Raw genomic sequence first — 26898 nt, 5'->3', positions numbered from 1 at the left:
TGGGGAGGGGGAGTCTCTATGGGGGGTTCAGGGATGGGGCGCGGGGGTTCCATGAGGGGGGCATGGGGCTGGGGGAGGGGGTCTGTACGGGGGTGGCAGCGATGTGGGGGGGAATGGGGGGAATGGGGATTGGGGCATTCCATGGGGGGCTGCGGTGGGGACGACGGGAGATGGGGGCTCCACGGGGGCAATGGGGGAGACTCCCCAGGGAGGGGGCAGGGGGGCCTGGTGCTGCCTTTGGTCAGCCCAACCTGACGCCTTTGCTCTCCCCCGGCCAGGCCCTGCCCAAAGGACCCTGCCTGCGTGGGGGGCGCCTGGAGATGACGCTGGTCAGCGGATTGGTGCCCGCCCGTTTCCTGACCCTCACGGCCCATCTCGTCATCATCATCACCATCTTCTGGTCCCGGGTAAGAGACCCCGACGACGCCCACCCTGTATGACATCTATGATCTTACACCCAGACAGCATGCCCGCCCATCCACCCCGACAACGCCCACGCTGTATGACACCCAGGATCTACACCCAGACAGCATGCCCGCCCATCCACCCAGACGACGCCCACGCTGTATGACACCCTGGATCTACACCCAGACAGCATGCCCGCCCATCCACCCTGACAACGCACACCCGTGTGACGCCCACAACATATACCCATACAGCACACCTGCTCACCCGTACAGCATGCCCATCCATCCACCACAATGACGCACACCTGTATGGCACCCACAAGGTACACCTATACAGCACACCCGCCCGCATACCCTGACGATGCCCACCCATACAGCACTCCCATCCGGAAACGCCCGCCCGCCCTGACAACACACACCCATATGAGGTACATACCTTGTGAGGTACACCCATACAGCATGCCTGCCTGCCCACCCCAAGGATGTACACCCATATGACGTACACCTGTACAACATGTCTGCCCCGATGACACATACCTTTATGATACCCGCGCCTGTGATGTACACCCATACAACATGCCGACCCTGATGATGCCTGTGATGCACACCCACCCCCACAACGCACGCCTCGCCCATACGACGACCATGCTTACAACACACACCACCATAACACACCCGCGCCTACAATACATCCCCAGACCATATGCCCATCCCGACGATGGCCACCTGCCCCCACGACGCACACCTGTACAACATCCATCCATATGACACACCACCCGTACAATGTGCACAGCTGCCCCGGCAACACCCGCCTGCCACTACCCCATGCACAGCCCTGCGACACACATACAGATCTCCCAATACACTCACCACCTAACACGGTGTAGATCAGTGGTCTCCAAAGTGGGGTGCGCTCAAGAGGATCCTGGGGGGTGCGCGGCAGAAGGAGCGCTCTTTTTTTTTTTTTTTTTTGCTTCGGCGCGGCAGGGGGTGCGTGCTCAAAAATTTTTTACTGATAGGGGTGCGCGATCAAAAAAGTTTGGAGACCACTGGTGTAGACGATCATCCAACACACACCCCTCACGCAACAGGGCTTCCATCTCACCCACACATCGTGCCCCTCCCATCCCCCAGCATGTGCACCTGCTGCACACTCACCGCACACACACACGGTCACTTTCCAGAGGTGAGAGGAGGGGTGTGGGGAGCACTGGCTGCAGGAATCCAGGAGGGGTTGTGGCTGCAGGGAGGTGGGTAGCAACAATGTGGACCAGGACTCCTGGGTTCTATCCCAGCTCTGGGAGAGGAGTGGGGACTGGTGGGTTAGAGCAGGGGGGCTGGGAGCCAGGACTCCTGGGTTCTCTCCCCGGCTCTGGGAAGGGAGTGGGAGCTGGTGGGTTAAAGCAGGGGGGGCTGGGAGCTAGGATGGCATCCTTTCCCCTGCCTCTGCTCTGCCCCCGACTCTACCCCAGCCCACCCTCCACTGAGTGGCGCGCCCAGGACACTGCAGCCTGCAGGGCTGATCTTGCTGCCCCCTGTCTTCCAGGACAACAACGTCCTCGCCTCGCTGCCCCTGCAGTACAGCCAGCAGCAGTACCAGCGCCAGGACGTGGAGTGAGTCAGCCAGGGACTGGGGGGAGACCAGGGTGTGCGGGGGACCGGGGACACCTGGGATGACAGGTGGGAGGAGGATGGGCCCAGCAGGGCACAGGGGGAGGATGCTGGGACTGCAGAGGGGGCCGAAGTGGGCTCAGAGAGGGGGGAGGCGTGAGATTGCAGGGGGCTGGGCCTGTGGGGAGACCGGGGCAGGCAGAAGTGGCCTGGGAGTGAGGGATGGCGTACGGGGTTGTGCCCGCCCCGGCCTGGGCCCACGTATCCCTGTGTCTCCGGTCCGGGCGTCGACGCTGACCCCAGGCTGGTGGTGGCCCTGTCGGTGACGCTGGGCTTGTTCGCCGTGGAGCTGGCCGGCTTCCTGTCCGGGGTGTCCATGTTCAACCACACGCAGAGTCTGCTCTGTATCCTTCCGCCCTGCTGGGGGGGGGACGAACTCTGCAACCCCCCCCGACTGGTGTTACAGCACCCCCTGGGCACCTACCTGCTCTCCCCCCACAGCACAATGACTGTCGTCCCCAGGGGGCGCCACCTCTAGTCTGCACTTGCTGTCTCGGGGGGCGGAGGGGGAATGGGACACTGGGCCTGTCCCCTCTAGGGGGCGCTGGTTCCCCTTCGGCCCCAGGGCGGGGACTGCCTGGCTCAGGAAGGTGGGGAATGGGAAGGAGAGGGTGTCACTCAGCTAACCCCAAAAGATCACCCTGGTTAGCACTGTTGGCATCCACAGTGGAGAGACCAGGGCCTGGATGGGTCTGGGAGAGGGGGGACTGGGGCAGCCCCCTGCCCCGCCCCCGCCCCAGCTGCATCTGCCCCCCCACATCGGTCCCCGTTGTTGGTCCCTGACTGCTCCCACCCCAGCCATCGGGGCCCACACTGCCGCCGCCGTGGCCCTCCTCTTCTTCCTCTTCGACCAGTGGGACAGCAGCCTCTACTGGCGGATCTTTGCCTTCTGCAGGTCAGTGGCACCCCCTGCAGGAGCCGCAACCCCTTCCCTCTGCACCGCACCCCAGGAACCAACGCCTCCTAGCGGGGACAGGCCCCATCCCCCATTCCCTGCCCCTCTGACCCAGCCAGTCCCCGCCCTGGGGCCGGAGGGAAGCCAGCACCCCCTAGCGGGGACAGGCCCCATCCCCCATTCCCTGCCCCTCTGACCCAGCCAGTCCCCGCCCTGGGGCCGGAGGGAAGCCAGCACCCCCTAGCGGGGACAGGCCCCGGACCCCATTCCCTGCCCCTCTGACCCAGCCAGTCCCCGCCCTGGGGCCGGAGGGAAGCCAGCACCCCCTAGCGGGGACAGGCCCCGGACCCCATTCCCTGCCCCTCTGACCCAGCCAGTCCCCGCCCTGGGGCCGGAGGGAAGCCAGCACCCCCTAGCGGGGACAGGCCCCGGACCCCATTCCCTGCCCCTCTGACCCAGCCAGTCCCCGCCCTGGGGCCGGAGGGAAGCCAGCACCCCCTAGCGGGGACAGGCCCCGGACCCCATTCCCTGCCCCTCTGACCCAGCCAGTCCCCGCCCTGGGGCCAGAGGGAAGCCAGCACCCCCTAGCGGGGACAGGCCCCATCCCCCATTCCCTGCCCCTCTGACCCAGCCAGTCCCCGCCCTGGGGCCGGAGGGAAGCCAGCACCCCCTAGCGGGGACAGGCCCCGGACCCCATTCCCTGCCCCTCTGACCCAGCCAGTCCCCGCCCTGGGGCCGGAGGGAAGCCAGCACCCCCTAGCGGGGACAGGCCCCGGACCCCATTCCCTGCCCCTCTGACCCAGCCAGTCCCCGCCCTGGGGCCGGAGGGAAGCCGGCACCCCCTAGCGGGGACAGGCCCCGGACCCCATTCCCTGCCCCTCTGACCCAGCCAGTCCCCGCCCTGGGGCCGGAGGGAAGCCGGCACCCCCTAGAGGGCAAAGGGCCTGTCTCCCGGGGCCTGTTCTCTCCACGACGGGTTATTTTCCTGACGGCTCCTCCCCAGCACTGGCTGCTCACTGCAGCGCCTCCATCTGTCTCTCCTTCTTCGTCTTGGAGCGCTGGGAGAGCGCCACCTACTGGTACATCCTGGCCTTCTGCAGGTAGATGCCCCCGAGAGGGAGGGACGGGGTGGGCCCCTCGGGAACGTCCTGCCCATGGCAGAGCCCCTGGCACTAATCCCGCCTGCCCTTGTGCCCCCAGCGCCCTGCCCGCTGCCTTCGAGATCCTGCTCTTTGTGTCCGTCTTCGGGTTCAAGAGGAAGCCCCTGTGAGCCGGAGCTGGGCCCCTCGGGAGGTCTGTACCGCTGGCCCCACAGGCTCTGAGCCGGGTGGTGGATACGCCGGACGGGGAGCTCGCCAGCGCTCGCCGCTGCTCCTCAGCCCTACAGACCTGGCGCTGGACGGGGGCAGCTGGTGATGGGGTGGCTGCATGGGGCAGTCAGGACCTGGTGCTCTGCCTCTAAGGGGCAGGGCTGAGTTAGCCCCATAGGAGCCTGCAGTGGCCTGCACCAGGACACCCCAGTGGCAGCAGGCGGTACTGCACCCTGCATCAGTCCCATAGCAACCTGCAGCGCTCCCCCAGGAGACCCCCATGGGCAACAAGCGGTACTGCACCCTGCGTCAGTCCCATAGCAACTTGCAGCGCCCCCCAGGACACCGCAGTGGTAGCAGGAGATACTGCACCCTGCGTCAGCCCCATGGGACCTTGCAATGCCCCCCAGTGGCAGCAGGCAGTACTGCACTTGGCAGTGCGTCAGCCCCATTGCACAGCAGTGATAGGATCAGTGGGGTGGAGCCCCTAAGGAGCGGCTGACGCGGCAAGGGAGAAGAATTATTCCTCTGTTTCTACCAGCTGCTCCCCCTCTGGCCGTGTCCCCCTCCCCACCCCAGGGCTGGGGCTGTGCCCTGGAGCCCGCCCTGCCCCGTGAATAAACTGGCTTTCCTAACCGGAGCTGGGGTCTGTTCCAGTCTGCTCCCCCCTCCCCATGGGCTGGGGGGCAGAACTCACACGGCGAGGGTCTTTGGGGGTGATCCCATGAGAAGGGGGCTGATTTGGCAGGGGGCGCTTTCCCCTCACAGTCACTGCTGGCCCCAGGGGGCTGTGCGTCAAGCTTGAGGGACAAATGCAGTGCAGGCACCGGCAGAGCTGGGGGGGGGCAGGGCTGGGCTAGCGGGGACTGCGGGTCGGGAGTGAGGTGCACCGGCAGAGCTGGGCGGGGCAGGGCTGGGCTAGCAGGGGCTGCGGGTCGGGAGTGAGGGGCACCGGCAGAGCTGGGGGGGGAGGGCTGGGCTAGCGGGGACTGCGGGTCGGAGTGAGGGGCACCGGCAGAGCTGGGGGGGGCAGGGCTGGGCTGGCAGGGGCTGCGGGTCGGGAGTGAGGGGCACCAGCAGAGCTGGGGGGAGCCCAGGGCCGGGCTAGCAGGGGCTGTGGGTCGGGAGTGAGGGGCACCGGCAGAGCTGGGGGGGGCCAGGGCTGGGCTAGCAGGGGTGCGGGTCGGGAGTGAGGGGCACCGGCAGAGCTGTGGGGGGGCAGGGCTGGGCTAGCAGGGGTGCGGGTCGGGAGTGAGGGGCACTGGCAGAGCTGGGGGGGGCCAGGGCTGGGCTAGCGAGGACTGCGGGTTGGGAGTGAGGGGCACCGGCAGAGCTGTGGGGGGGCAGGGCTGGGCTAGCAGGGGCTGTGAGTCGGGACTGAGGGGCACTGGCAGGGCTGGGGGGGCAGGGCTGGGCTAGCAGGGGCTGTGAGTCGGGACTGAGGGGCACTGGCAGGGCTGGGGGGGGCAGGGCTGGGCTAGCAGGGGCTGTGAGTCGGGACTGAGGGGCACTGGCAGGGCTGGGCTAGCAGGGGCTGTGATTCGGGAGTGAGGGGCACTGACAGGGCTGGGGGGGCTGACTGAATATCTGGGGCTGAGAACAGGAACTTTAATACTGTGTTGAATGGATCAGCCATTAACATCATAAAGCCCCCCCACCCCTCCCGCACACAGGCGCTGTTGGGTCCATCCACCCCCCACTGCCCCACCTGGGCATAGTGGTGAGATTCCCTGGGGAGCAGAGTGGGGGTCTTCCTGGGGTGGGGGTCAGGAGGTGGGAATGGGCTGATCGGGGGAGGGGCTGCTCAGACCCAGGGATTGTCCCCACCTCTGGGGAGCTGATCAGTGGGTGGAGCTGCGGGGGCTCCCCAGTATGCCCCCATACGGGTAAACCACAGACCCATCAGCCACCCCCCCAATCCGTCCCCCCACGTCCCTGTCCCTCCCCCAGCCCATCCATCCATCCTCACACATCTTTGTCCCTCCCACGCATCCCCCCAATTCATCCACCCCCCAAACCCCCCCCCAAGGGAGTCGGGGCAGCACCCAGCGCCACGGGGCCCCGGTCTCGGTCGGAGGGGTCCGGGCAGCGCCCGGTGCCACGGGGCCCCAGTCTCAGTTGGGGGGGGGGGTCTGGGCGGTGCCCCGCGCGACGTGGCCCCGGTCTCGGTCGGGGGGGTCTGGGCAGCGCCCTGTAGAATGAATGCCCCGTGCCAACATTAACTAACAGTGATGTGCAGTGGGACGGTGTGAGGCCCTGCCCATCACTCTGATGCCCAGCGAGCTGTGCGGAGAAACACAGTCCCCTGCGCTTGCAGTTAAAGGACCAATGCTCACACTGCCCCCTCCCACACACACACAGGGGGTCACAAGAGTAGCTCCCTGGAGCCACAGCTACTGCAGCTCGGTGCCCCGGTGTGACATGAGTGTGATGGGGCTCAGACCTGCCCCCCACCAGCAATGAGGCCAGAGACTGGGGGAAGGGGGGCTCTGCCACTGCTCCAGAGCCCCATGGAAGATTGTGGGGAGCTGCAAACCCGTCCGTGCAGAACGACCAGAGTTGGGGGGGGGTCAGTTCTCTCTCTCTCTCTCTCTCTCTCTCTCTCTCTCTCTCTCTCTCTCTCTCTCTCTCTCTCACACACACACACACACACACACACACACACACACACACACACACACACACACACACACACACACACACACACACACACACACACACACACACACACACACACACACACACACACACACACACACACACACACACACACACACAGAGAGAGAGAGAGAGAGAGAGAGCTGCAAATCCGCTTGCCTGTCTTTTTGGTAGTCACGGTCACAGCCCTGACACCGCTGTTACAAAAAGCCACATGCCCCTCTTTCCTGACACATACGGTCGCTACCGGCTTGCGGCATATGCAAACATGCGCCGCGGGGCATTGTGGGAGGACAGAACGGGGCCGGTAATGCGCAGCCTTTTGCCATCCGGGGCCCCGACCGAAGCCCCGCGGGGCGAGGAGGTGGCAGGACCAGCGGGGGGGGGGGTGTCTTCGGGGGGGGGGGGTGGGATTGCGGCGCTCACCCTGACCTATAGAGCCGTGGCCGGGTGTTGGGTTCCGGCGGCGGGGAGTATTCTGCATCGTCAGTGAGGTACATCCTTACCTGTTCCCCCGTTGGGGTGCAGCACATGATGATCGGAGAGCGTATGAGACGTGATTAAGAGTCTCCGCAGCCGCGGTTTGCAACACCGCGGCTCGCTCCTATCTGAACCTCACTGGCGTGCCCCGCTATGGAGCGTGGTGGGGGTTGCTGGGACGGGGACCTGCTGGGGTCCTGCGAGCGGCTCGTGGGGTTTATTACTCTAGTGCTGCGCATATAGCCTGTGTTTCTGTAGTTGTAACCTTACAGGCACAATCTGTTCCTTTCCAATAGCGGGGGACAATGCTGTAATGTTACAGTCACAATCGATTCCTTTCCAATAGTGGGGGGACAACGCTGTAGCGACCTATCCCGTTGCGTTAACATTACAATCACAGTCTATCCCAGTGCAAACGTTATAACGTTACAGTCCCACCACACCAGGGAGACGAGGGGGGTAAAAAGAAGGGGGGACTGTTTGGCCTGGAAAAGAGACGATGGACGGAGTGGGTAGGAGATCGATAAGTGTTCTTCACCCCTTCGCACAACCCCTGGGCAGCCAGGGGTCACCTGCTGTCCCGGCAGCGCTGCGGTTGAAAACCAAGCACACGGTTAACCTGCGGAACTCCTTGCCACTGGATGTGGGCGAAAGCTGGAAGCCACAGGTCCAGCTGCTGGCTATGACCCAAGCCAGCCAGGGACGCTCCAGTTGTCCCTGGGCCCCCTGGCTCTGAGCCCAACTCCCCCCCCACACACACACACGCCTTGGTGCCAGGGTGAGGGGCTCCAGGGGGGCGGGACCAGCGCCATCCTCACTGCTCTGATTGGCGGGGAGTTTGCAACAGCTCTTCCCTGGGCTTGGCTGGAACCAGCCGGTTCTCTTGCTTGTGATTGGCTGGGCCTTGCCCTCTCTCCCCCTTCCCCCTGATTGTCCGGGTGCTACAACAGCTCTTCCCTGTGATTGGCCGGCTCCTTCCTTTTTTTCTTGCTCCCCTACGATGACATCTCTTCCCTGTCATTGGCTGAGGGCGGTGCATCTCATCACCCCTGATTGGCTGGCCACCTCCCCTGCGCCCCCTCCACTAGCTGACTGCCCTCCCCCCTTCCGGGATTGGCTGGGCTCTGCCTCTTCTTCTCTCGTGATTGGCTGGGCGCCACCCTCTGTTCCCGGGCAGAAGCCGGGACCCCTTACAAAATGGCGGGGGCGCCACGCCTCCCTTCTCTGATTGGCCGCGGCCCGGAGTGATTGACAGGAGTCTCCGGTTTTTCTTTTTTTAATCGTAACGGCGCCGGCACGAGCCCCGCCCGCTCCCCAGTGACGTTGTAACAGACGCGAGCGCAGCAGCGGCGCGAGGCTCCCCGGCTCACGACCTCGCCCCCCCACCGTCGCGCGAGCCTACCCAGGCGGAGTGTTCGCCGAGGAGAGGACACGGGGCCTGGCAGAGCCAATGAGGGGACGGCCAAGCCCGGGCAGTCAAAAGTGAACGAACGGGAGGAGAAGGGCGTGCAGTGCCAACCAATGAGAGGGCGCAGTAGGGAGGGGAGAATGGCGCGGCGGCCAATGGGATGGTAGGAGCAGCGGGCTCGGTCGCCAATGGGAAGTCTGACGGGGAGGGGCCGGCCGGGTCGGCATCCAATGGCAGAGCAGAGGGCGGGGACCTAGAGGGAGAGGCTACTGCTGGGGGGCGGGGGTCTGTCGGGACCAGTGGCCAATAGTAGGGCGGGGGCGGAGTCTTCCGGATCCGGCGGTCAATGGCTGAGCAGGAGAGGCGTGACCGGTAGGCTCTAGCCCCGCCCTCCGTTTGCCTGTCTGCCCAATGAGCTGCCGGGAGCGTTTTTGAACCGCGAGCCGGGGCCACTGATTGGCCGGACCGCACCTGGATGGGCGCCGCCGGTCTCCGCGATTGGCTGGTGCCCTCAGAGCGCGCGGCCTGTCAGCGCCCGTGGGAGGCCGGCTCGGGAGAGCGAGCGGAGCGCGCGAGCCCCGGGTAGGTACCGTCGCGGTCTAGGGGGTTAAGGGGGGTGTGAGAGTGCGGGGGAGCTGGGGGTGGGGAGTTATGGGGATGTGACGGGCTGGGGGGGTTATGGGGTGGTGGGGAGTTATGGGGATGTGGGGGGCTGGAGGAGCTGGGGGTTATGGAGATGCAGAGCTGGGGGGCTATGGGGATGTGGGGGGGCTGGAGGAGCTGGGGGGTTATGGGGATGTGGGGGGGCTGGAGGAGCTGGGGGGTTATGGAGATGCAGAGCTGGGGGTTATGGGGATGTGGGGGGCTGGAGGAGCTGGGGGGCTATGGGGATGTGGGGGGGCTGGAGGAGCTGGGGGGTTATGGAGATGCAGAGCTGGGGGGTTATGGGGATGTGGGGGGGCTGGAGGAGCTGGGGGTTATGGAGATGCAGAGCTGGGGGGCTATGGGGATGTGGGGGGGCTGGAGGAGCTGGGGGGTTATGGGGATGTGGGGGGGCTGGAGGAGCTGGGGGGTTATGGGGATGTGGGGGGGCTGGAGGAGCTGGGGAGTTATGGGGGAGGAGCTGGGGAGTTATGGGGATGTGGGAGGCTGGAGGAGCTGGGGAGTTATGGGGATGTGGGGGGGCTGGAGGAGCTGGGGGGTTATGGGGATGGGGGGGCTGGAGGAGCTGGGGGTTATGGAGATGCAGAGCTGGGGGGTTATGGGGATGTGGGGGGGCTGGAGGAGCTGGGGGGTTATGGGGATGTGGGGGGGCTGGAGGAGCTGGGGGGTTATGGAGATGCAGAGCTGGGGGGGTTATGGGGATGTGGGGGGGCTGGAGGAGCTGGGGGGTTATGGGGATGTGGGAGGCTGGAGGAGCTGGGGGGTTATGGGGATGTGTGGGGCTGGAGGAGCTGGGGGGTTATGGGGATGGGGGAGGACTGGAGGAGCTGGGGGGTTATGGGGATGAGGAGCTGGGGGGTTATGGGGATGAGGAGCTGGGGGGTTATGGGGATGTGGGGGGCTGGAGGAGCTGGGGGGGGTTATGGAGATGCAGAGTTGGGGGTTATGGGGATGTGGGGGGGGGCTGGAGGAGCTGGGGGGCTATGGGGATGTGGGGGGGCTGGAGGAGCTGGGGGGTTATGGAGATTCAGAGCTGGGGGGTTATGGGGATGTGGGGGGGCTGGAGGAGCTGGGGGGTTATGGGGATGGGGGAGGACTGGAGGAGCTGGGGGGTTATGGGGATGAGGAGCTGGGGGTTTTGGGGATGTGGGGGGCTGGAGGAGCTGGGGGGGTTATGGAGATGCAGAGTTGGGGGTTATGGGGATGTGGGGGGCTGGAGGAGCTGGGGGGCTATGGGGATGTGGGGGGGCTGGAGGAGCTGGGGGGTTATGGAGTTGCAGAGCTGGGGGTTATGGGGATGTGGGGGGCTGGAGGAGCTGGGGGTTATGGAGATGCAGAGCTGGGGGGTTATGGGGATGTGGGGGGCTGGAGGAGCTGGGGGGTTATGGGGATGTGGGGGGGCTGGAGGAGCTGGGGGGTTATGGAGATGCAGAGCTGGGGGGTTATGGGGATGTGTGGGGCTGGAGGAGGTGGGGGGCTGGAGGAGCTGGGGGGCTATGGGGATGTGGGGGGGCTGGAGGAGTTGGGGGGTTATGGAGTTGCAGAGCTGGGAGTTATGGGGATGTGGGGGGGCTGGAGGAGCTGGGGGGTTATGGAGATGCAGAGCTGGGGGGTTATGGGGATGTGGGGGGCTGGAGGAGCTGGGGGGTTATGGGGATGTGGGGGGGCTGGAGGAGCTGGGGGGTTATGGAGATGCAGAGCTGGGGGGTAATGGGGATGTGTGGGGCTGGAGGAGCTGGGGGGTTATGGGGATGGGGGGCTGGAGGAGCGGGGGGTTGTGGGGGTGTATGGGGTTATGGAATGTGGGGGTTAGGGGAGAAGGGGCTTATGGGGGCTGGGGGAGCGTGGGATTGTGGGGGAGTGGCAGGATTATGGGGGCTGGAGGATCAGTGGGTTATGAGGGAATTGGGGGGCTGTCACGGAGTCCCTGGGCGATGCTCTGGCACTGCTCCCTACGAAGCCAGTCGGGACTCTGGGGGAGCCGCCTCTCTCTGAGCAGACTGTCTCCAGGGCAAGAAGCTTCCACAGCTTCCACCTTCCTGGGTCTGACCTCGGAGCATCCAGCTTCCCCTTCCACACTGTGCGCTTCCCACAGCGAGTCCGCGCACCCCAACTCCGCAGTCAGACGTGACTCCCAGCCCGCCGGTAAAACAGAAGGTTTATTAGTCGTGAGGAACACAGCGGAGAACAGAATTTGTTAGCACAGAAATCAATGACTTTCAGCCAAGTCCATCTTGGGGAGTCCTGGCCCAGATGCCCTGGCCTCCCCCTCTGCCGGTCCCACGCTGCAGCGTGGCCCGGGCTCCCCGTCCTCTGGTCCCACGCCGCAGCGTGGCCTGGGATCCCCCTCTGCTGGTCCCATGCTGCAGACTGCCTTGGACTGTGGAGTGGGGGGGGGGTGTTATGGGGATGAGGAGCAGGGGTTATGGGGGGCTGGAGGAGCAGGGATGTGAGTTTGGGGGAGGGCTTTGGCATGGGAGGGGGTCTTTGAGCCAGGTGGAGTGTGGGTAGGATGGGCGGCTCAGGGTTAACTGGTACGTGGAGGGCTGGGATCTGGGATGGGTGAGTTGGGGCTGGGGATTTGGAGGGGGGGCTGGGATGAGTTCTAGGGAGCAGATCCTAGGGGTGAGGGTGGGTGGGTTCGGGAGCAGGGGGCTCTGGTGCTAGGGTTGGGGGGCAGTGGGGGACCCAGGGAGGGGGCTGGGGTATTGGGTCGCTGCGCTGGGCTCAGGTGGCTGATGGGTTGGGTTAGCGTGGGGTTGGGGGGCTCTGAGGCAGCCTGGCATGGGGGTTATTGGCTAGGGTGGGATGTGTGGGGTGCAGGTGGGCTGAGTGGGAGTGCTTGGGGTTGGGGTGGGGGGTTCTCTGGGAGTTGGGGGGTGATGAGGGGTGGGCTTGGGGGCTGTGACAGTTGAGCCCCGTGGTACCCCACAGAGTAAGCAAGTGAACTAACTAGTGACTGGGCTGTTAATGGGGAAACACTGAGACAACTTGCAACTGGACAGGACCCCCAGGCGTGGGGCCATCGCTTGGCTTTTCCTGGGGTGGTTGGAGTGCCCCTCGTCCGGCTGGGGGGCAGCCCCTTGGCCCCGCTGGGGGGTGGGCTGCACAAATTGAACTCAGCTTTCTAGTGATCCAAATACATCCGCTCCTGCCCCCCCCCGTCCATGCCCAGCTCTTGCTAGGATGTTGCTTGACGTACTAGGTGGCTCAGTTGTTTACTCCGTGGGGTCCAGACCCTGTTCTTGCCTTGGGGGGTCTGGACCCTGATTGTGACAGGGGCAGGGAGCTCTGGGGGGGCAGGAGTCAGGGGACTGGACAGACGGGTTTCCAGCCCTTCTTTGCTCCCTGTGGTATCTAAGCCAGCAGGGGAGCGCAGTGCCCTGGGGCCATGCCAGCATGGGCTAGTGGCTAGGAGATTATGCAGGAGGTGGTCAGGATGCTGGGGATCTATTCCCGGCTCTTTGACAACTCTTCCCCCCACACTCCCGTGCCTCAGTTTCCTCTCTTGCCCTCTGTCTGTTCAGATGATACTTCCCAGGGCAGGCCCTGTATAGCCAGCACAATGGGGCCCTGATCTTAGCTGGGATCTCCAAGCACTGTCGTAATACCTGTAACTAAGGTGGCGCCCTTCAGAGCATGTCAGCCAAGCTCCTGTCCCTCCATTACCTGCACCCCCCCCTATTTCAGGGACTCCCTGCAGCTCTCCCCATAAGTATCTCCATTCTCCACACCATGCCAGGGGCCGGGTACCCCCTTCCCCCCAGGCCGGGGACCCTGTTTTTCCTTCCCCCCGAGGTTGGAGCAGGCTTTGAGGAAGAGCAGGGGGGTTGTTCACTGCAGGGTATTACTGGGTGCCATTGAGTTAAGCGGAAACCTAGTCCATTCCTGTGGGTTTCCAGCTGTTTCATCAATCCATTTCAGTGATTCTAATAAGCCAGAGAGAACTTAACCTTTCTGGTAGAGTCGTCGATGCAAATTTTTTGGAAAATCTGAAGCAGGAGTCGGCAGCCTTTCAGAAGTGGTGTGCCGAGTCTTCATTTGTTTACCCTAATTTAAGGTTTCGCGTGCCAGTAATACATTTTAAAGTTTTTAGAAGGTCTCTTTCTATAAGTCTATAATATAGAACTAAACTATTGTTGTATGTAAAGTAAATAAGGTTTTTTAAAATGTTTAAGAAGCTTCATTTAAAATTAAATTAAAATGCAGAGGCCCCCGGACCGGTGGCCAGGACCCGGGCAGTGTGAGTGCCACTGAAAATCAGCTCGCGTGCCGCCTTTGGCACGCGTACCATAGGTTGCCTACCCCTGATCTGAAGGGTATTTTAAAAAAACAACAACCCCTCTCTATTCCCCCCCCCCCCCCCCCCCCGGCTCTGCTTGACCTGGGCTGAATTCTGTTATCCCCACCTTGTACAAATCCCGCTGCTGTCTGGGCGGCGGGAACCAGTAGAGGTTTTAACGAGACCCAAAATAACATACAGGGTGATTTGCATTGTGCAAGATGAAAACCTTTGCAGTTCTGTGAGGAGAGCTGCTGACAGTCGGCGTTGGTTATGCAGGCGAGATGTTTTTCACTATAAGTGAAGGAGTGAATTGAATCCGAATGCTTATCAGAGGCGCCCTGTTTCAGTTTGCTTATAGCTAGGCTTGGACAGGTTAGATTTTTATGGGTGAGTGTCGATTTCACCGCACGCAGCAAACCGATGAGAAATACTTCCATGCGTAATCATCAAAATTGACAGGCAAGGTAAGGCTGTTTGAGAACTCATTAGTTTGACTTAAGGGTCTTTACTTTGTCTACATCACGTGCCAAAATACACAATCTGTGGTTTAACTGTGCAAAGCTTTCACTTTTTCAATCTGTCTAGTTGTTAAATAATTGTCTGATGCCAATTTCCCATGACTGTGAAAATTTAAAATGAAAAAAATTGGGGGGGGGGGGGAAATGCTTAAAACCATCATTTTGCACAGCTGGGATTTAAATATGCAAACACTGGTGTGTGGGGGGGAAGTGCTTCAAAATAAATATGGATATTATCCATCGAAATTATAAAAAAAAAAAATCAGCTGCTGCCAGGCCTACTTATAACTTTTAACTGTTTGCCCTGAAATTGTCCAGTCCGGGTCTTTACCTCGGGCTGACTTTTGCGAGAAAATTTCAGCCAAAATGGGTCAGCCGTTTGTGAGAATGAAGATAGGAAAAAATAAGGCACTTTCCCCCTGTTAAATTCTTAAGACTTTCTTTGAGACTCTCCATCGCCCCCCAGCTTTGGAGCAGGGACTTGAAATCTGGCAGGGATCACGGCCCTGGTGTCAGGGACGTGGGCTTTGTTGTTCCCAGGGAGCTGGATTCTGTCCATGTCTCTGTCACAGAGTTCCCAGGAGACATTGGCCAAGTCGCTTCCACCAAATGCTTTCCAGATGGCCACTCAATGAAACTTCCTCCCTTTTTGGGTGCCCAAAATGAGCCCACAGGGTCTGATTCGCAGCTGGCCACGCGCTTGCAGCTGAAGTCACCGGGAGCTGTGCTGTGAACATGCCAGGCACTGTGTGACACAACGTATTGCTGCCTCGGTGCCTCCGTTCTCCCTCTGTAAAATGGAGATATTTCAGAGTAGGTTAGATAAATGTCTATCATAGACTTTAAGGTCAGAAGGGACCATTATGATCATCTAGTCTGACCTCCCGCATGATGCAGGCCACAAAAGCTGACCCACCCACTCCTGGAATAATTCTCTCCCTTGACTCAGCTGTTGAAGTCCCCAAATCATGATTTAAAGACTTCAAGTCGCAGAGAATCTTCCAGCAAGCGACCCCTGCCCCATGCTGCAGAGGAAGGCGAAAAACCTCCAGGGCCTCTGCCAATCTACCCTGGAGGAAAATTCCTTCCCGACCCCAAATATGGCTATCAGCAGAACCCCGAGCATGCGGGCAAGATTCTCCAGCCAGACCCACATTGACCATTGATACTAATTACCAGCGATGGCACGTTATTGACCTATTGACTAAAATCACGTTATCCCATCCCCTGCATAAACTTATCAAGCTTAATCTTAAAGCCAGAGAGGTCTTTCGCCCCCACTGTTTCCCTCGGAAGGCTGTTCCAGAACTTCACCCCTCTGACGGTTAGAAACCGTCGTCTAATTTCAAGCCTAAACTTCCCGACGGCCAGTTTATATCCATTTGTTCTCGTGTCCACATTAGTACTGAGCTGAAATAATTCCTTTCCCTCCCTGGTATTTATCCCTCTGATATATTTAAAGAGAGCAATCATATCCCCCCTCAGCCTCCTTTTGGTTAGGGTAAACAAACCGAGCTCCTCGAGTCTCCTTTCATACGACAGGTTTTCCATTCCTCGGATCATCCTAGTGGCCCTTCTCTGTACCCGTTCCAGTTTGAGTTCATCCTTTTTAAACATGGGAGACCAGAACTGCACACAGTACTCCAAATGAGGTCTCACCAGTGCCTTGTATAATGGAAGCAGCACCTCCTTATCCCTACTATCAGGGATGGTCTAGACAGTATTTGGTCCCGCCATGAGGGCAGGGGACTGAACTCGATGACCTCTCGAGGTCCCTTCCAGCCCTAGAATCTATGAATCTATGAAACAAGCCGGGGAAGGGGGGTGCAGGTGTTAAACGAGGAGACAGCCACGGAGCGACGAGTGGCTCATTGAGCAAGCGCCGTCCACGGATTGAGGCAGGGCTCCTGTGGAAACCATAGCGTGTGATCGTGTAGTTATAGACGTAAGCTGATCTGTAACGCCGGCGGGACGGGGCGGTCGGAGCTGCGTTTCCCAGGCTTGGCTGGGAGACTCCGAATCCGTGATACGGCTGCGGCCAGAACTTCTGACAGAGCGTTGCCGGCTCTCTGTTTTTAAAGCTGGCCTGGGGTTGGGGCAGATGGGATGGGCAGGGGCTTTAAATCTAGACCATCTTATAGCCTGTTCTCTGGGGGCAAAGAGCTGTGTCGCTCCAATGCCTGTCAAACAGCTGGGAGGAAAAACCCCTGTGTTAAAATTCCCCTTCAGAGTTGGGTGATCACTAGTCCTCCACAGAGACCTCTGGCAAAGGCCAGGCCCGTGGGGTGGGGACAGGGGAAGCTCAATAAGCTTATTTTGGGGAGGAAATCGACTTTCCAGCCTTTGTCATAAAGGAGGGTTCATGTTCTTTCCCTCCCCAAATCGGTCCCCCGGGAGCAATTGTCTCTGTGCATTAGGTCCCCTGGGGCATGCTGGCGTGGCCAATTCAAACAGCCGGTCTGTTTCCAGTGGGGTCCCACAGGGATCGGGGCTTGGCCCGACGCTATTTAACATCTTCCTCAGTGGCCTGGAAGAAAAGAGCAAATCGTCCCCGCTAGAACTTGGCGATGACCCGACAGCTGGGGACGTGGTGAATAACGAACAGGTCGGGTCACTGATCCAGGGCACTCTGGATCGCTTGGTGACCTGGGTGCATGCGAACTATGTGCTTTAGTACAGCTAAATTCCAGAGAGTTAATTGGCGAGGGCTCAGAGAAGAGCCATAAACCAGCCGGGGAGTGAGACACGCCGGGTGTTCGATCTGTTTAGCAGGGGAAGGTTGGGGTAGTGCTTAGGGCACTGGGCTGGTACTTGACTCCCGACTCCCCGTGTGACCCTGAATCGCTCTGATCTCTTCTGTAAAGGGGGATCCTTGTGCCCCGAGGGGATCCCCCTGATCCAGGGCCCTCTGGCGATCAGGGTCTCCGCGGGCAGGGACTCTGGGTGACCGCTTAGGCTGGTGCTGATGCTGTGTCTGCTTCTCCCCACAGAATGGCCTACAAGGAGAACGTGACCCCTGGTACCGGCACCAGCCTGGCCAAGGTGAGCCGAACTCGCGAGCCTAGGGTGGGAGGGATTCTGTTGTGCCAGGCACTGCACAAAACCCTCTCCCCCCGCCCGAGATCGGAGCCCCCCACCCCAGTGCTGCACAAAACCCTCTCTCCCGCCCCCCCGCCTGAGATCGGAGCCCCCCCACCCAGGTGCTGCACAAAACTCTCTCTCCCGCACCCCCCCCCCCGCCCACCCGGGCGCTGCACAAAACCCTCTCCGCCCCCCCCCCCCATCCGAGATCGGAGCCCCCCATCTGGGTGCTGCACAAAACCCTCTACCCACCGCCTGAGATCGGAGCCCCCCCCCCACCCGGGCGTTGCACAAAACCCTCTCCCCCCACCCGAGATCAGAGCCCCCCACCCAGGCGCTGCACAAAACCCTCTTGCGCCCCCCCCCCGCGCCCAAGATCAGAGCCCCCCATCCGGGCGGTGCACAAAACCCTCTACCCCCTGCCCGAGATCGGAGACCCCCCCCCCCCCGTGCTGCACAAAACCCTTCCGCCCCCCCGCACGAGATCGGAGCCCCCCCACCCAGGCGCTGCACAAAACCCTCTTCCCCCCACCTGAAATCGGAGCCCCCCCCCCCCCCCGGGTGCTGCACAACCCCCCCATCCCCCAGATCGGAGCCCCCCCACCTAGGTGCTGCACAAAACCCTCTCGCCCCGCCCCCCCACGCCCGAGATCAGAGCCCCCCACCCGGGCGCTGCACAAAACCCTCTCCCCCCACCAGATATCGGAGCCCCGCCACCGGGCGCTTTACAACACCCTCTACCTCTTAGTCCCAAGAGCCAACACCCACCAAAACAAAGAGCACAAACCTCCCCCCCCTCCCCCCAAGATTTGAAAGTATCTTGTCCCCTTATTGGTCCTTTTGGTCAGGTGTCAGCCAGGTTACCTGAGCTTCTTAACCCTTTACGGTAAAAGGATTTTGGTGCCTCTGGCCAGGAAGGATTTTATAGTATTGTACACAGGAGGGTTGTTACCCTCCCCTTTACAGTTATGACACAGGTGCTGAGGCAAAATGAAAGCCCCCGCTCAGCGCCCGCAGTCCCTAGCTACGGTACAGGAGCGGTGGCAGCCGCCGCAGACCAGTGATAAATACGGGCACTGATTCCGAGCGATGTAGTAAACTGGGAGAAAACCGGCCTTGGGGTGAGAGACACCAGCAGCTTGATCTATTTCACTTACCAAACAGAAGGTGAAGGGGGAACGTCTATAAATATCTGCCTGGGGAACCAGTATTTGTCAATGGGGATTCGCCATCGCTGACAATTTCCCACTCGCGATAGGCTGGTTTTCTAACAGATCTGTTCTAGGGTTTCTTTTCTTTGGAGAGACCCCGTCCAGCCTCCGGCGCCTGCCTGTAACCCTCGGCTGCTCTCTCTCTCTCTCCCCCCTGCAGTATGGGGTGTTGAGCGGGCCGGGCGCCCAGCGAGTCCCCCGGAAGGATCCCTACATGCCCAGCGGCACCCCCTCCGAGTCGCTGCTGGCGCAGAGGGCCATGGCCAGCACCAATAAGATTATCCTGAAGTCCTCCAGCATCCAGAAGCCAGGTCGGGAGGGGCAAGTTGGGGACTGGGGGTACACTTGGTGGGGGGGCGGGAAATCTGTCCTTGTCCTCCCCCCCCCAACAGATCTGCTCAGGCTCGGCCGGGTGTTAATTCAGGGCAGTTTCGAGGCCTGCGTTAGACAGGAGGGCAGAGCGGGCGATCTCGGGGGCCCGTCTGGCCTTGGAATCAATCGATGGGTCTAGGAGCTAAGAATGGGGGAGAAAGATGAAGTGGGGATTTCCGACAGTCTAGTAGGGCCCATTCGATCAGCCAGCCCGACCTCCGGGCTCGCCCAGGCCAGAGATGGTGGACAGGGCATCGCCCACAGTCTGGCTCAGCCGGGAGCTGTGGGCACCCATAATGTCTGGGCTGCCCACCGGGACCTGTCTTTGGGGAGGGTGGGCCTGGTGCACCGGGGTATGCTAGGATGTGACTCTCTCTCCCTCTCCGCAGCCGTCCCGGGCAGGGTGCCCGCCGAACTCAGCTCCGGTGCCCAGGCGGCTCAACCCACCCCCCAGTGAGTGTTTCTGCAGGGGAGGTGGCTTGGGCTGGGCTGGGGGGCCGGGGTGGCACTTTCCCTTAGAGGACACTGAGATCTGGCTCCTGCGTTTGGGGGGGGGGGGGAAGAGTGCTCACTTTGGGGCTGCCCATCCTGGCTGACATCCCCCTCACCCCGATCCAGGTGGTTCCCTGGAGATCTGCTGCCTGGGCTAGGGAGATCTGGGGCAGAGGATGGGATTTGGGGCAGCCAGGCCCTGGGGGAGCGTTGGTGGGGTGGGGGGCTACTAGAGGGAGGGGAGATCTAGGACAGCTGGGCCTTGGGGAAGGGCTGCTGGGGGGAGGGGAGTTTCTGGGGCAGCCGGGCCCCGGGGTGGGGTGGGGGGTTTCTGGGGTGGCCGGGCTCCGGTGGGGGAGGGGGTGGAGGATCTGGGATGGCTGGGCCCCGGGGGCAGGGCTGCCCAGAGGGGAGGGGGATGTGGGGAGGCTGGGCTCCAATGGAGGGATCTGGGGCGGCTGGGCAATTCGGGGGGAGGGCTGCCCGGGAGGAGGGGGGGATCTGGGGCAGCCGGGCCCTGTGGGGGGAGGGGGATCTGGGGTGGTCGGATCCCGGGGGGAGGGCTGCTGGGGGAGGGGGGGTCTGGGGTGGCCGGGCCCTGCGGGGGAAGGGCTGCCTGGGGGCGGGGGGGGGATCTGGGGCAGTCGGATCCTGGAGGGAGGGCTGCCGGGGGGGGGGGGGAATCTGGTGTGGCGGGGATCTGGGGCGGTCGGATCCCGGGGTGAGGTGGGGCATCTGGGGTGGCCGGGCCCTGCGGGGGAAGGGATGTGGGGCAGCCAGGTCCTGGGGGGAGGGCTGCGTGGGAGCAGGGGCCCTGTGGGGGACGGGGGATCTGGGGGAGTACAAATCCCCTGCTGTCCCTTGGCATCCCGTTCTGTACCCCCCAACTCTAACCCCCCCCACCCCCCCAGGCGAGTCTTTACCATCAATGACTTTGAGATCGGGCGCCCGCTGGGCAAGGGGAAGTTCGGGAACGTGTACCTGGCCCGGGAGCGGGCGTCCCGGTTCATCGTGGCGCTCAAGGTGCTCTTCAAGTCGCAGATGGAGAAGGAGGGCGTGGAGCACCAGCTGCGGCGGGAGATCGAGATCCAGTCCCATCTCCAGTGGGTGGGGCTGTGTGCGGGCGGGGTTGGGCAGACTCAATGCCGGCACCTCCAGGGGGTACCGTGTGGGGCAGGGGCCTGGCTGGGGGCGCGACCCTGGGAAGGGATTGGTGGGGGGCCCCCGAAGCCTGGCCTGCAGATAAGGGACCCAGGAGATCGGGAAGCAGAGAGGAGGTGGAAGCCCCTTGGGGTGGGGGTGTCCCGGGTGCAGCCCTGAAGCTGTGGATTGGACCAGTCTGGGGGGGCCGTCCTGCCCTGGGAGGGGCCAGCTGGGGCACCCCCACGACACCCCCTCAGTAACCGATGTCCCAGGCCGTGCATGTGGGGGTCTCTCTGGCGGGGCGGATCTGGGGCAGGGAAGAGTGCTGCCCCCCCATTGGGAGGGGAGACCCCCCCCCAGCTGCCCTGCCCCTTGGTGATCTGACACTGACTCCGGCCCTCCCTGAGCAGCCTCGTAGGGAGTGGGCTGGGGGCTCCCTAGTGGCCACTGTGCCATGGGCGGGGGGCACTCTCTGTGCTCAGGCCCGGCTCTCACTGCCCCCCGCCTTTGGCCCGCAGACACCCCAACATCCTGCGCCTCTACAACTATTTCCACGACAAGAAGCGGGTCTACCTGATCCTGGAGTACGCGCCCCGCGGCGAGCTCTACAAGGAGCTGCAGAAGTGCCGGCAATTTGACGAGCAGAAGACCGCCACGGTGAGTGTGCAGCGCCCCCCAGGCCGGAGGCAAGGGCAGATGGGGGCTGCAGACCCCTGTTAGATACAGGCCTGGCACGTGCCATCTCCACCTTGGCTGTGAGGGTGGCATGGTCTATGGGGAGAGTACTGGCTGGGAGTCAGGACGCCTGGGTTCTCTGCCAGGTTCTGAGGGGGGCGTGCGGTCTAATGGTTAGAGCAGAGGGGGCTGGGAGCTAGGAGTCATAGAATCATAGAATATCAAGGTTGGAAGGGACCTCAGGAGGTCATCTAGTCCAACTCCCTGCTCAAAGCAGGACCAATCCCCAACTAAATCATCCCAGCCAGGGCTTTGTCAAGCGTGACCTTAAAAACCTCTAAGGAAGGAGATTCCACCACCTCCCTAGGTAACCCATTCCAGTGCTTCACCACCCTCCTAGGGAAATAGTGTTTCCTAATATCCAACCTAAACCTCCCCCACTGCAACTTGAGACCATTGCTCCTTGTTCTGTCATCTGCTACCACTGAGAACAGTCTAGATCCATCCTCTTTGGAACCCTCCTTCAGGTAGTTGAAAGCAGCTATCAAATCCCCCCTCATTCTTCTCTTCTGCAGACTAAACAATCCCAGTTCCTTCAGCCTCTCCTAATAAGTCATGTGCTCCAGCCCCCTAATCATTTTTGTTGCCCTCTGCTGAACTCTTTCCAATTTTTCCACATCCTTCTTGTAGTGTGGGGCCCAAAACTGAACACAGTACTCCAGATGAGGCCTCACCAATGTCGAATAGAGGGGAATGATCACGTCCCTCGATCTGCTGGCAATGCCCCTACTTATACAGCCCAAAATGCTGTTAGCCTTCTTGGCAACAAGGGCACACTGTCGACTCATATCCAGCTTCTCGTCCACTGTAACCCCCTAGTCCTTTTCCGCAGAACTGCTGCCTAGCCATTCGGTCCCTAGTCTGTAGCAGTGTATGGGATTCTTCCGTCCTAAGTGCAGGACTCTGCACTTGTCCTTGTTGAACCTCATCAGGTTTCTTTTGGCCCAATCCTCTAATTTGTCTAGGTCCCTCTGTATCCTATCCCTACCCTCCAGCGTATCTACCACTCCTCCCAGTTCAGTGTCATCTGCAAACTTGCTGAGGGTGCAGTCCACGCCATCCTCCAGATCATTAATGAAGATATTGAACAAAACCGGTCCCAGGACCGACCCTTGGGGCACTCTGCTTGATACCGGCTGCCAACTAGACATGGAGCCGTTGAGCCCGACGATCTAGCCAGCTTTCTATCCACCTTATAGTCCATTCATCCAGCCTATACTTCTTTAACTTGCTGGCAAGGACACTGTGGGAGACCATATCAAAAGCTTTGCTAAAGTCAAGGTATATCACGTCCACCTCTTTCCCCATATCCACAGAGCCAGTTATCTCCTCATAGAAGGCAATTAGGTTGGTCAGGCATGACTTGCCCTTGATGAATCCATGCTGACTGTTCCTGATCACTTTCCTCTCCTCTAAGTGCTTCAGAATTGATTCCTTGAGGACCTGCTCCATGATTTTTCCAGGGACTGAGGTGAGGCTGACTGGCCTGTAGTTCCCCGGATCCTCCTCCTTCCCTTTTTTATAGATGGGCACTACATTAGCCTTTTTCCAGTCATCCGGGACCTCCCCCGATCGCCATGAGTTTTCAAAGGTAATGGCCAATGGCTCTGCAATCACATCCGCCAACTCCTTTAGCACCCTCGGATGCAGCGCATCCAGCCCCATGGACTTGTGCTCATCCAGCTTTTCTAAATAGTCCCGAACCACTTCTTTCTCCACAGAGAGCTGGTCACCTCCTCCCCATGCTGTGCTGCCCAGTGCAGTAGTCTGGGAGCTGGCCTTGTTCGTGAAGACAGGCAAAAAAAGCATCGAGTACATGAGCTTTTTCCACATCCTCTGTCACTAGGTTGCCTCCCCCATTCAATAAGGGGCCCACACTTTCCTTGACTTTCTTCTTGTTGCTAACATACCTGAAGAAACCCTTCTTGTTACTCTTAACATACCTTGCTAACTGCAACTCCAAGTGTGATTTGGCCTTCCTGATTTCACTCCTGCATGCCTGAGCAATATTTTTATACTCCTCCCTGGTTATTTGTCCAGTCTTCCACTTCTTGTAAGCTCCTTTTTTGTGTTTAAGATCAGCAAGGATTTCACTGTTAAGCCAAGCCGGTCGCCTGCCATATTTACTATTCTTTCTACACATCGGGATGCTTTGTTCCTGCAACCTCAATAAGGATTCTTTAAAATACAGCCAGCTCTCCTGGACGCCTTTCCCCTTCGTGTTATTCTCCCAGGGGATCCTGCCCATCAGTTCCCCGAGGTAGTCAAAGTCTGCTTTTCTGAAGTCCAGGGTCCGTATTCTGCTGCTCTCCTTTCTTCCTTGTGTCAGGATCCTGAACTCGACCATCTCATGGTCACTGCCTCCCAGGTTCCCATTCACTTTTGCTTCCCCTACTAATTTTTCCCGGTTTGTGAGCAGCAGGTCAAGAAGAGCTCTGCCCCTAGTTGGTTCCTCCAGCACTTGCACCAAGAAATTGTCCCCTACACTTTCCAAAAACTTCCTGGATTGTCTGTGCACCGCTGTATTGCTCTCCCAGCAGATATCAGGGTGATTAAAGTCTCCCATGAGAACCAGGGCCTGCGATCTAGTAACTTCTGTTAGTTGCCGGAAGAAAGCCTCGTCCACCTCATCCCCCTGGTCTGGTGGTCTATAGCAGACTCCACTATGACATCATCCTTGTTGCTCACACTTCTAAACTTAATCCAGAGACTCTGAGGTTTTTCTGCAGTTTCATACCGGAGCTCTGAGCAGTCATACTTCTCTCTTACATACAATGCAACTCCCCCACCTTTTCTGCCCTGCCTGTCCTTCCTGAACAGTTTATATCCATCCATGATAGTACTCCAGTCATGTGAGTTATCCCACCAAGTCTCTCTTATTCCAATCACGTCATAGTTCCTTGACTGTGCCAGGACTTCCAGTTCTCCCTGATTGTTTCCCAGGTTTCTTGCGTTCGTGTCTAGGCACTTAAGATAACTCGCTGATCGTCCCTCTTTCTCAGTATGAGACAGGGGTCCTCCCCTCTTGCACTCTCCTGCTCGTGCTTCCTCCCGGTATCCCATTTCCCCACTTACCTCAGGGCTTTGGTCTCCTTCCCCCAGTGAACCTAGTTTAAAGCCCTCCTCACTAGGTTAGCCAGCCTGCTTGCGAAGATGCTCTTCCCTCTCTTCGTTAGGTGGAGCCCGTCTCTGCTAGCACGCCTCCTCCTTGGAGTCTTGAGCTCTCTCCCCAGCTCCGGGAGGGGAGTGGGAGCTAGTGGGTTAAAGCGGGGGGGGGCTGGGAGCCAGGACTCCTGGGTTCTTTTCCTGGTTCTGGAGGGGAGTGGGGACTAGTGGTTGCGGCTCTGCTCCTGGCCTACTGGGTGCCCTTCTGCAAGTCACTTCCTCTCTCTATTGCCTCAGTTTCCCAATCAGCAGGGGGCACTCTCCCCTGGCAGGCAGGGCTGGCCCCAGGGCGGCGCTAGGGGGCGCTGTGGGGCAGGGAGCGGGGCGGGGGGGCTCAGCAGGAGGTGCTCTCCCCTGACAGGCAGGGCTGGCCCCAGGGCGGCGCTAGGGGGGAGCTGTGGGGCAGGGAGAGGGGCGGGGGCACTCTCCCCTGGCAGGCGGCGCTGGCCCCAGGGCGGCGCTAGGGGGGAGCTGTGGGGCAGGGAGAGGGGCGGGGGCACTCTCCCCTGGCAGGCGGCGCTGGCCCCAGGGCGGCGCTAGGGGGCGCTGTGGGGCAGGGAGCGGGGCAGAGGCAGCAGGGGGCGGTCTCCCCTGGCAGGCAGGGCTGGCCCCAGGGCGGCGCTAGGGGGTGCTGTGCTGTGGGGAGTAGAATATAATTTAACATTTTCCGCTGCAGGCGGAGGAACTTATTGATTTTTTTCCCCCCCTGAACATTTATTTTTAACCTGTGCGCCCCTGTTTTTCAGGGGCAGTAAGAAGGGGGCGCAGGGGGCGGGTGGAAACAAGTGGGGATTTTCCTTGTTTCAAAGGCCTTTTTCTGCCTCCGAAGTGTTTTTGAAAAGCTTGGATTTTAGGGGGGAAATGGGGAGTTTGTGCTGGCCCAGCCCCCTGACCCCCCCGCGCTCTGCCCCGCAGTTCATGGAGGAGCTCGCTGACGCGCTCATCTACTGCCACGCCAAGAAGGTGATTCACCGTGACATCAAGCCGGAAAATCTCCTCATGGGCCTCAAGGGCGAGCTCAAGATCGCCGACTTCGGCTGGTCCGTGCACGCGCCCTCGCTCAGGTGAGAGCCGGCCGGGGGCGGGGGGTGTCCCTGCCCCATCCTCAGCTTGGCACTCACACCGCACCGCTCCCCCACAGGCGGAGGACCATGTGTGGCACGCTCGATTACCTGCCTCCCGAGATGATCGAGGGCAAGACGCACGACGAGAAGGTGGATCTATGGTGCATTGGGGTCTTGTGCTATGAGCTCCTGGTGGGGCAGCCTCCCTTCGAGAGCTCCACCCACACGGAGACATATCGCCGCATCACCAAGGTGAGGCGCCCCGCCCCAGAGCTGGCTGCATCTCAGCGCCGGGTGAGGGGTCCCTGTGTAACCAGCTGCCCCGCCCCAGAGGTGGCTGCATCTCAGCGCCGGGCAAGGGGTCCCCGAGTAACCGGCTGCCCCGCCCCAGAGATGTGGCAGAATAACTCACGGCACATTGTGGGGGGCCGCACAGGCAATCCCGTCACCCTAGGGCTGCTGCTGTGGGTTTCGGCCAAGGGGGCCACTAGTCCTTTGGCATCCCTAGGAGGGGTCCCCCAAGTCTGGGATGATCTGTGCTCTCGCCCCTCACAACTGGACACCTCAGTCATGAGCTCCAGGCTGAGGGCGTTACCCCAGCTCCAAGGGGGAAGGCGGGTGCAAAGGGGCCACAGCAGAGAAGAGAACCCAGGAGTCCTGGCTTCCAGCCCCTCCTGCTCTAACCCCGAGCTCCACTCCCCGAGTCGGGGATAGAACCCAGGTGTCCGGGCTCTCTCTGACTCTGCGTGCCCCCGGCAGGTGGATCTGCAGTTCCCGCCGTTCATGTCGGAAGGTTCCCGGGACCTGATCGCCAAGCTGCTGCGCCACAACCCCGCGGAGCGGCTGCCGCTGCGGGCCGTGCTGGAGCACCCCTGGGTGAAGGCCAATTCCCGGCGGGTGCTGCCGCCCGTCTTCAACCCCACCCCTGCTAACTAGCCCTGCCCCGTGGCCTCTTTCATCCCTCATTTGGGGGGGGGGGGGAGTTCCCGCCTCCTGCCCAGTCTCCCTCCGCGATTGCCCCCCCCCCCCCCCGGCCGGTCCCGGGCAGGGGGCACGGGGCCGACACACCCCTCGGGCCTGTAAATAAAGGTGCGGCTGTCAGTCCCTGACCCTGGAGGGTTTTGTGGCCACCTTCCCAGCTGTCGGGCTAGCCCCCACCTACGCCCAGAGGGGCAGCAGGTCCCTGCCCCCCCTCTCCTTTCCTGCCCATGTGCCACGGGGCGGGGGTGTGCCCCGGCCTGGCCTGTTTTAAATGTCCCCGCGGGAGGCTGCATGCCCCCTGCCCTCCTTTTAATAAAATTTGGAGTTACTTTGCCGTGGGGTCCTCTTGCGTCTGTCTG

General features: G+C 61.1%; 2 protein-coding genes and 1 non-coding gene across 3 annotated transcripts; all 3 read left to right on the top strand.

The window, feature by feature from the left end:
- The first annotated feature begins 320 nt into the window (after positions 1-320).
- TMEM107 (transmembrane protein 107) lies at positions 321-4243 on the top strand. The gene is made up of 5 exons (XM_065417389.1): positions 321-407; positions 1954-2021; positions 2322-2422; positions 2877-2973; positions 4174-4243. The coding sequence occupies exons 1-5, from the start codon at positions 321-323 to the stop codon at positions 4241-4243; spliced, it is 423 nt and encodes a 140-aa protein (XP_065273461.1).
- Positions 4244-7424: 3181 nt separating this feature from the next.
- LOC135889702 (U8 small nucleolar RNA) lies at positions 7425-7554 on the top strand. Its single transcript, XR_010562034.1, has one exon. It is a non-coding gene; the product is annotated as a U8 small nucleolar RNA (small nucleolar RNA).
- A 1812-nt stretch (positions 7555-9366) lies between these two features.
- Positions 9367-26494, top strand: AURKB (aurora kinase B). Its single transcript, XM_065417131.1, has 9 exons — positions 9367-9411; positions 17286-17337; positions 18748-18898; positions 19349-19412; positions 20363-20554; positions 21113-21251; positions 25410-25558; positions 25636-25810; positions 26318-26494. The coding sequence occupies exons 2-9, from the start codon at positions 17287-17289 to the stop codon at positions 26492-26494; spliced, it is 1098 nt and encodes a 365-aa protein (XP_065273203.1). The 5' UTR covers positions 9367-9411; position 17286.
- Positions 26495-26898: the final 404 nt, after the last annotated feature.

Source organism: Emys orbicularis, chromosome 15 (assembly GCF_028017835.1).
Source record: "Emys orbicularis isolate rEmyOrb1 chromosome 15, rEmyOrb1.hap1, whole genome shotgun sequence".
NCBI lineage: Eukaryota > Metazoa > Chordata > Testudines > Emydidae > Emys > Emys orbicularis.
The sequence above is the reverse complement of the archived record's forward strand: the minus strand, read 5'-3'. Positions and strand labels throughout refer to the sequence as shown.

Coding starts and splice junctions, on each gene's coding strand:
- AURKB (XM_065417131.1), top strand. CDS start 17,287: ATGGCCTACAAGGAGAACGTGACCCCTGGTACCGGCACCAGCCTGGCC. Junction 17,338..18,747: donor CCGGCACCAGCCTGGCCAAG/GTGAGCCGAACT, acceptor TCCCCCCTGCAG/TATGGGGTGTTGAGCGGGCC. Junction 20,555..21,112: donor GAGATCCAGTCCCATCTCCA/GTGGGTGGGGCT, acceptor TTTGGCCCGCAG/ACACCCCAACATCCTGCGCC.
- TMEM107 (XM_065417389.1), top strand. CDS start 321: ATGACGCTGGTCAGCGGATTGGTGCCCGCCCGTTTCCTGACCCTCACG. Junction 408..1,953: donor TCACCATCTTCTGGTCCCGG/GTAAGAGACCCC, acceptor CCTGTCTTCCAG/GACAACAACGTCCTCGCCTC. Junction 2,974..4,173: donor CGGATCTTTGCCTTCTGCAG/GTCAGTGGCACC, acceptor TTGTGCCCCCAG/CGCCCTGCCCGCTGCCTTCG.